Below are 8,969 nucleotides of genomic sequence, written 5' to 3'. Positions count from 1 at the left end.
ACTATACACTGTGCTACATGATGCTTTGAAGGTCGTTGAAGCATCAAACATGTTCAAATTAAAAATTATTAGATTAGTGTTAGACGTTCTCCTACGCTTGTATTAAATAGGCTTCTTCACCCTCAATTGGCAGGGGCATAGAATGGTCTCATCAGCAGCGGCACGAAATAAAATAAACCATCAATACACCGATAACACTTTAAATCCCAATCCAGCTTCTCCCACAGCGTCTCAAGATCACACACAAATTAATAAATGCTAACACCCACCAATAACAATACACAACCGCAATGCACATATGAGTATCAACGCATACACCGCAACAGCCAATCAGCGGCGGCGGAAGGCACGGGCTGTGAAGCGCAAGTAAGGCAAGGCATGGTGAGGGAGGGAGAAGAAGCGGACGAAAAAATGGGCGCCAATATTTTTAAATTTTTTGACCGTTTTTTTGCTCCGTCGCCATAAATTTTTTGGTACAGTTCCTGCGCAGGAAACTACTGGAATTTGCGCAGCGGGTTGTCGGGACTTCCTAGTAAAGCTTGTATTGAAATTGTAGCGATTCACATACACACAGGATGGGGGCTGTGTGTGCGATATGGAAAATCAATACACGTACGTGAAATTGGCGCGCTTCTTCGATACACACATCAAAACCAAATCGACAGCGTTCTTGGCCAGGGGAGTGATTTGGAGAGCGACAAAAAATTGTGCAAGTTTAAGAATTTTAAAACGATTTTTTACAGTTTTTCAGTTTGTGAGACAAACCGTGATTCTGTGGTATCGAAATATGTAAGTATATTACTCTTTTTTTTACAAAAAAAAAACTGGTGGTATAGGGTATTGGGGAATGACAGACACGTTCAGCGCGACGCCGATTTTTATTCCGCCGGCATCACCAGAATTAACATTATCACATTTGAATTTAGTTTTTCCTTCTTTTTGCTATATTTTCAACGTTGGTTGTTATACAAATTCTGTTATGTTTGCAAAAAGATGTTTGGCCACAGGAATATTTATTGAAAAAAGTTTCTTGTACCTGCCCCCCCGCTTCTATTCATAAGGGTAAAGTACAGTTATGGTTGTTTTCCTAGCGAAAGACGGCCGCTCCCAGGGACCACCATAGCGCTGAACGTGCAAAGCAGTGCGTTTTGTGGCTAAGGCCCGTTTTAGGTGATAGTAGTGGGGTGGGTGCGGGGGTGGCGGTGGCATTTTTCCAGCTCGATCTTTTCAGCACCTGCATTCGTTTTGAATTCGTGAGTGAAAAAAAGTGAACAAAAGTGAAAAAATGTTACATGGCTGCGAGTGTGCTAAAAAGGCGTGTGTGACGCATCAGAGTGAAAGAAACATGTCGTGATAATTAATATTCGAAACATGTGTGGGGTCCTTATGGGTGGCTTCATGGCACAACTGTCAGCGCGATCAGTTACTTAGCCTTCAGCGCACCCCCGGCATATGGGTTGTTCAAGCCTCATGTGTACCAACACACCCAGACTCAACTAAACCCGTTGAAGCGCGCGTGGCGCCCCAAATGTGTGTTGTATTTTCGTTGGTGTTGTGTGTAGCTTCACCCAAGTAGCAGAGCCGCAGTTGTTGAGAGATTTTGCTGTGTGTTAAAGCGAGAGGCCCTGTCTTCTCCCCAAGTAGCAGAGCCGAAGTTGTTGAGAGATTTTGCTGTGTGTTAAAGCGAGAGGCCCTGTCTTCTCTCTCTAGATTTTGGACGGCAAACCGCCGCCCGTGCAGAAGTGTGTGCGTGTGACGAAAAATTATGGATGAAATACGGGGGAAGCGGGGTTTGAAGTCTTTCGTTCGTCACACACACATGCATTTACCAGCGGATATCGCTGGACCGAATCTACCCATCTCTCGATACACCATGATTTTTCTGCTATCGCGCTCATCCGGGTGTTAGTCTGTCCTCAGTCTGTCCAGAACTTTCACTGTGGAAGGATGTGTTGGAGTGAGGTGCGATTTCTTGTGCGACGTACTTTGCTCATTTACGTTTTGTGCCGTGTTCCTTCTTCCTCAGTAATGGAATGATTTATCCTAGCAAATTGTTGAGGTAAGTTTCTGGCTGTGTGCTTGTGCAGGTACATTCAACTAACCCTTGGCGTCTAAAAAGTTACAGGTGTGTGCGCTATTTATCAACGACTACCTGCTAGCCTCGTTAACAATCTTCAAAGTGAGCAACGGAAAGAAAACGTTTTCCAGTTTTAAAATATTAAGGTAAGTTTTGATCTAATCCTCTGCGCTAAACTCTCGATAGCAATACATACTACTTACATTCATTATTGCTTCATTCAGCCCCCGGTGAGGACGTCATTACTTAACAGAAGCCGGTTCAACACGCGTAGCTCCTGTTCATGACGTCATCACGAAACTGAAGCCAGCTGAACACGCGCAGCACGGATTCCCCGAGCGCAGTAGGAGGAAGGAAGAACGAGAGGAGGAAGAACGGTAAATTTGGAAGGGGGAAAGCGTTCTGCCGTCTACACAGCGGGAGTATGTCAAAACACATGTGTGAAGGGAGAGGGATATTATTCAATAAACAGCATGCGAATGTGTGCATAAAGCAAATGTGAACAGCCTCATCATTTCTATAAGCAATCCGAAAAAGGGGGTGGAGCAAACACATTGGTATGCGTGAGCGGCTGAAGAAACCAGAACGTTTAGATGTGTGCGTGACGGATGGTTCGGGCGCCTGTGGCGAAGCTCTCGACAAGCCTGCAAACGAGAGCTTTGTGGAGAGCTTTGTAGGGAGCTCAGATTACACAGGCCGCCGTCGGTTTTTGCGTCCTTGGGCGGCGGTGTAGTTTTCTTTTTCCATTTACCCAATATCCGAAACTTTTATAGCTTTTGTTAAGGAATAGTTACTTTGTTATTTTTTTCTTTTGTTTTGTTTTAACATAAGGTAATGTCATTACGATTGAAGTTTTTTGTGATAAATATTCTTCAGCACAATTTTTTTTTAACACACCGAGACGATCCCGTGGTACAGTCGTCAGCTCGCACGACTTTGCAACATAACATGCTCGGCACGGGTTCTAGCCTCATTTGGGCCGCGCCCGGTGTCGAAGTGGGGGTGTAGTTCTCGATAATTCTCTGTCATTATTGTTAATCCGTTTTCTTTATTAAGCGGTCGGTTTTTTTTAGTTGTTTTATTTACTATATCTTTCTGTGTTACACACTTCCATAGACTTCCCTTTAAACTTTCTTAACTTCTTTACTGACTGACTTAGTTATCCAGCGCTATAACCGTGTTGCGGTTTTGACCTCCCTCAGGAGTGTCCGAACCCTGTAGAATGATCGGTTGGTAGCCAGATTCCTTGTGCGTAACTAAGCTCTTGTTTCACAATATAAGCTAATTTCATCACGATTCGTCTTTGCAAGCCCATTGCCTCTTACAATTACCTTTTCACAGGTAGTACAGCAAAATTCCGCCGGATAAATGAAAAACAATATGTTTCAGCGTCTGTGCCACCTTTAAAGCCCCGTTATAATTATTATTATTATTTGAATTATTATCATTATTATAATTATTATTATAAATACTTTTATTATTATTTATATTATTATTATTATTATTATATATACTTTTATTATTTTTGTTATTATTATTATTATTATTTTTATTATTATTATTATTTTTATTATTATTTTTATTATTATTATTATTATTATTAGTATTATTGTTATTACTATTATTATTATTATTTTTACTATCATTATTATTTGTATCATTTTTATTATTATTATTATTCTAAATACTTTTAGTATGATTATGATTATGATTATGATTATGATTATGATTATGATTATGATTATGATTATGATTATGATTATGATTATGATTATGATTATGATTATGATTATGATTATGATTATGATTATGATTATGATTATGATTATGATTATGATTATGATTATGATTATGATTATGATTATGATTATGATTATGATTATGATTATGATTATGATTATGATTATGATTATGATTATGATTATGATTATGATTATGATTATGATTATGATTATGATTATGATTATGATTATGATTATGATTATGATTATGATTATGATTATGATTATGATTATGATTATGATTATGATTATGATTATGATTATGATTATGATTATGATTATGATTATGATTATGATTATGATTATGATTATGATTATGATTATGATTATGATTATGATTATGATTATGATTATGATTATGATTATGATTATGATTATGATTATGATTATGATTATGATTATGATTATGATTATGATTATGATTATGATTATGATTATGATTATGATTATGATTATGATTATGATTATGATTATGATTATGATTATGATTATGATTATGATTATGATTATGATTATTATTATTATTATTAAAAGTATTACTTTATTAAGTCATCCAGCTTTCTTTTGTTATTTATTTGTTATTTATTTATTAAAATTCAACGGACCGCAAGTGGCCCACTTGAAGCGAATTCATTTACATTCATTCATTATAACATAGTCACATTTCGGTCATTCATTTGTCTCGCTTAGTCTTAAGTAACATAATTAACGTGTAAAAGGTCGCACGACACGAATATTATTTAACAATGCGGTGCGCGACATGTCCGGTTGATGACGATCACAAATAACATTAAATTCACGGCACATACGAATAAACGGATCAGAGGAGCCAAAGCGAGTGCGGCGTTCCTCCACGTCAAGTAGCGATCTAGCTCGGAGCGATCTCGGCGGGACATATATGTTGAGCCTCGAAAGAAGCGCGGGCGAGTCGATCCGATTGTCAAGAAGTCCCGCGACAAACAGCCTCTGAGCGTTGCAGTTCCGCTGCTTCAGCGTCTCGATGCCAAGCAACGCACAGCGCCCCTCATAGTCAAGTTGGACACTCCAGGAGCGCAAAGCGAACCGCGTGAATTTGCGATGGATCGACTCCAAACGAGCTAGGGGACGAGCAGCTGTAGGCCACCATACTACAGAAGCGTATTCTAACACTGGTCGCACCAAAGCACAGTATAGCGTCTTGATGCAAATCGGGTCAGTGATGTCTCGTGCTATTTGTTTTAGTAAGCCGATCAATTGGTTACCCTTAGTGACAACGTGCTCTAGCTGGTCGTGGAAGCTCAACTTTTCGTCAAGGAGCACTCCTAGATCCGTGACACAGCTTTTGCGACCAATGGTAGATCCATTTAACGCATAGTCATACACTAAGGGGCACCGCTTTCTCGCAAACGTAACGACAACACACTTCTCGACGCACAATTCAAGACCATTCAAAGAGCACCATGACTGGAAGGCACTTAGAGTGGCTTGAAGGCGGAGTTGGTCTGACCGGTCGCGGATAGGCAGGAACAGCTTCGCGTCGTCTGCATACAGTAGGTGGCCGTCAGGAGGGAGCAACCGTGTTACGTCATTCAGGAAAATGACAAACAGCAGCGGTCCAAGGTTACTCCCCTGCGGCACCCCCGAAGAAGCATCGATACAGCGCGACGTATGGGGTCCCATCTTCACGCAGTATGTGCGACCAGCAAGATAGGAGCGCATCCAGGCCAGCAGCTGCACGGGCAGACCAAGCGTTTCGAGCTTCGCGAGCAGCAAGGCGTGCGGAACGCTATCGAAAGCAGCCTTGATGTCCGTGTAGACTGCGTCGATCTGCGAGCCGGCATCGATGGTCCTGTGGCAGAGGCTAACGAACTCAACCAGGTTGGTGGTGGTTGAACGCTGAGGGACAAATCCATGTTGAGCTGTGCTAATGTAGTTCGAGGCAGCTGCGAGGAGAGGTTCGTACACCAGGAGCTCGAAGACCTTAGCGCAGGCACAAAGCGATGTAATGCCACGGTAATTACATGCATTTGATTTGTCCCCCTTTTTGTGCAAAGGAACAAGCCACGAAGTTTTCCAGCAGGCAGGATAGATGCCCGAACGCAGCGAGTCGCGAAAAATCGAGGCCATGATAGGCGCGATGGTGGTGCCACAACGCTTAAGCGTGGAAGCCGGGATCCCGTCAGGCCCTGGAGCAAACGAAGATTTCAGCCTGTCAATCGCTTTCGAGACTGAATACTCATCGATGATCGGCAAGTTTGGGGCCATAGCATCCACCGGTACGTTTGATAATGCGTCGGCAATCTGCCTCTCATCAGTTACAGCTGGAAGGAAGGTGGCGGCAAAGCGCGAGGCAAAAATATCACATACAGCAGACGGATTGTTGCCGTTGCGCCCGTTGTAACTGACGGAGCTAGGAAAACCAGAGGATTTCCGACGATTGTTTGCGAAGTTCCACAGTACACGTGAATTGCCGCGGCAGCGCAAAACCGTACGCCGTACGTGCCCCAGGTAGCGGAACCTGTTATAGCGCCGATAGAGAGAGTGCGCAGTGTTATAGTTGCGCAATGCAGCGGGAAACCTACGCAACAAATAATCGCGATACGCGGCAGCTTTAGCCGTTTTGAGCCTGCGCAGCGTTCTGTCACCCCAAGGGGGGCCTCGTTTAGGTCGTTTCACCGGCGTGCATTCATTCAGGGCTTGCAACATGAACCGCTCAAAATCTTTCACAGCGAGGTCAAGAGTGGCGTAATGGGAACAATCGAAGACATTCGCGAACGAGGCGATCATCGGCAGGAGCCTGTTAAAGTCCGTCCTCGCGTAGTCAAGGCGTGATGTTAGCGCAGGAACGGCTGATTCCTCTCGTGGTAGCGGGATGGCCAACTCAAGCGCCGGGTGATAGGTGTCAATTGCTAACAGCGGGGTGAGGCAAAGTTCAAGCGGAAGGCAAACAGAAGCAACAGCATTATTTGCAAACACCAGGTCTAAGACGCGTCCGCTGGTGTTAAGATGACCATTGATCTGGAAAAGTCCGCTATGATGCATCTCGTCCATAAACAGAGCGGAGAGAGCCGATCGCGTACGTGGCTCATAATGCAGAAATGGCAAATCCGGATCATGCTGAGCGGCTGACCAGGAGACGAGAGGTTGGTTGAAGTCTCCTAACAGGAGTAAACCGTCTCCGGGATGCATAGTTCAGCATAATGAGCGAATGCAGTTTTCGATTTCACGGAGCATGGCAGCATTTGCGGCAAGTCTAGGCGGGAGGTATACAGCAATGATGAATAGTCGGGAATTGCCTAGTTGTATTACAACGCACACTAGCTCAAGCGATGGATGCACCGTTGTGTGCTCCCGTGACGTCAGAGACTGAGAGCACGCAATCAACACACCTCCACCGCGGGAACATGTACTGTTGTCAACACTACGATCGCATCGGTAGACTCGGAAGCTATCGTCAAACAGCAAAGCCGAAGGTAGACTAGGATCGAGCCAGGTTTCCGTAAGCACTATTACATCGAAATTGGATTCCAACACCGACAGGCGAAACTCATCGACCTTCGTGCGCAGTCCCCGCACGTTTTGATAGTAAACAGAGGCAGTGGAACGGGCAGTGCGAAGCGCATTAGCAGCAGGAACATAACAGGTAGGTGTTTGTGCAGACTTAACAGAGGTTCGTCTATTCGTGAAAGAAACGGTCAAGTGTGGTCTGTTGTAAGTTGGTGTTGGAAGTGCGGCGAATTAAAAGCGGGCCGTCAATGAGTGTTGAATTAGGACCATGAGTAGTGTCGTTCAGCGTGTGTTCTCCCAATTGTGGTGATGTTAGTGTTTGAGCCTGTGAAGTTGATGCGTGTGCCGGTGAGTGATAGACAGTGGATGTTGGTGTGCGAGGCATCGATCGGCGATCGATGACAACAGGTGTGCGTGTGAGAGAACGGTGTTTGATGGTGATTGGTGACGATGAGTGTCCATGCTCTCGTTGACGGGATTGTACAAATTCACGTACACCAATACCGACAGGCCAGGACGATGGGGCGAGTGCTGCGTCACGAAGGGCGGCCGGTACTCTCACTTTGAAAGAAAGCCAGTTTACGCTGTCAACACTGACTCCCTTCCTCAGCAAGCAGTATGCTAGGACGTCATCGGTGGCTAAACGGCGTTTCACAGAAGCGACCACTTGCTCCACGGTGACGGCAGTGGACAAGCGAGATAGTCGGATCCATATTCTGTCTGTGGCCGGCTGGGGAAACGCTGCTCGAAGCGGTGACGATAGCGAATCGGTTCCCATGAGTTCTTCCGGTAGCGTAGACGAGGGTGGGATGCCGACTGTAGTGTTAGTGTACGCGCTTGGCGATGACGCTGCAAACATGTTATTTTGACGAATGTTTACGTTTTTGTTGACATCAGGGGACATAGAATCCTCGATGATACGCCGCCGCTTTCTACCCGCAACGGGCCGAGGATCGGTATTGCAAAGCTGAGGTATGGGTGCATTTTGCAGTAGAGTAAATCCACTGCGCACCTCGGCGATAAAAGGTTCAATAAGCTTCCCCACAGCCGCAACAGTTGAGGTGAGAGCAGCTTGAAAACCGACCTGAGCCCCGATCTCTTTGACTGATCAAAACGCAGTCAACTCCAGTGCAGATCGATGTGAGTCAGGACCGCATCAATCAGCTCGGAAGGCAGCCTGCAACAACCGCGGTGAAAAGTAGCCTCACAGTACGCACAGCCGACGATACAGTCGGCAGCATCCAGTGGCACAGCACACGCGAAACAGATAGCCGCCATCGCGAAATTATGCGCGGTTTTGATCACACCACCCGGTTTTTAACCCGGATTAAAAACGTTAATACACAGTCGTGGGTCAATGAAATAACACACTAACGCGCAACAGTAACAGGAAGCAGTTTGGTAGTCAATTGAACGAGTATTAACTGGGTACGTTAGAAAATACACTTAAATATTTTTGGAAAAACGCGGAGCACAGCGATATGCGACCGAGCAGTTAGACGTCAGACGTCAGACGTTCTTAGGTTTACGCAACGATAGCAGTCCGTAACATTTAACAGTTATGTATGTAGACTGCTTGCAACAGATATAGTTTAAAAAAAAAAAACTTAATATGTTGCTTGGTA

At 44.4% G+C, this 8,969-nt stretch overlaps 1 protein-coding gene and 1 long non-coding RNA gene across 2 annotated transcripts; one reads left to right on the top strand and one right to left on the bottom strand.

Moving 5' to 3' along the window:
- The first annotated feature begins 1,937 nt into the window (after positions 1-1,937).
- LOC120897984 lies at positions 1,938-2,523 on the top strand. Its single transcript, XR_005738606.1, has 3 exons — positions 1,938-2,059; positions 2,126-2,223; positions 2,302-2,523. It is a non-coding gene; the product is annotated as an uncharacterized LOC120897984 (long non-coding RNA).
- Positions 2,524-7,097: 4,574 nt separating this feature from the next.
- On the bottom strand, positions 7,098-8,661 carry LOC120893671 (the record flags this gene model as incomplete). The annotated part of the gene is given in 2 exon segments (XM_040295695.1): positions 7,098-8,454; positions 8,457-8,661. Coding segments are annotated over 2 exon segments (1,146 nt in total), but the record flags the coding sequence as incomplete, so codon positions are not given.
- Between the last annotated feature and the right edge of the window lie 308 nt (positions 8,662-8,969).

Source organism: Anopheles arabiensis, chromosome 2, assembly GCF_016920715.1.
Source record: "Anopheles arabiensis isolate DONGOLA chromosome 2, AaraD3, whole genome shotgun sequence".
Lineage (NCBI taxonomy): Eukaryota > Metazoa > Arthropoda > Insecta > Diptera > Culicidae > Anopheles > Anopheles arabiensis.
This window is presented reverse-complemented; position numbering and strand designations above follow the sequence as displayed.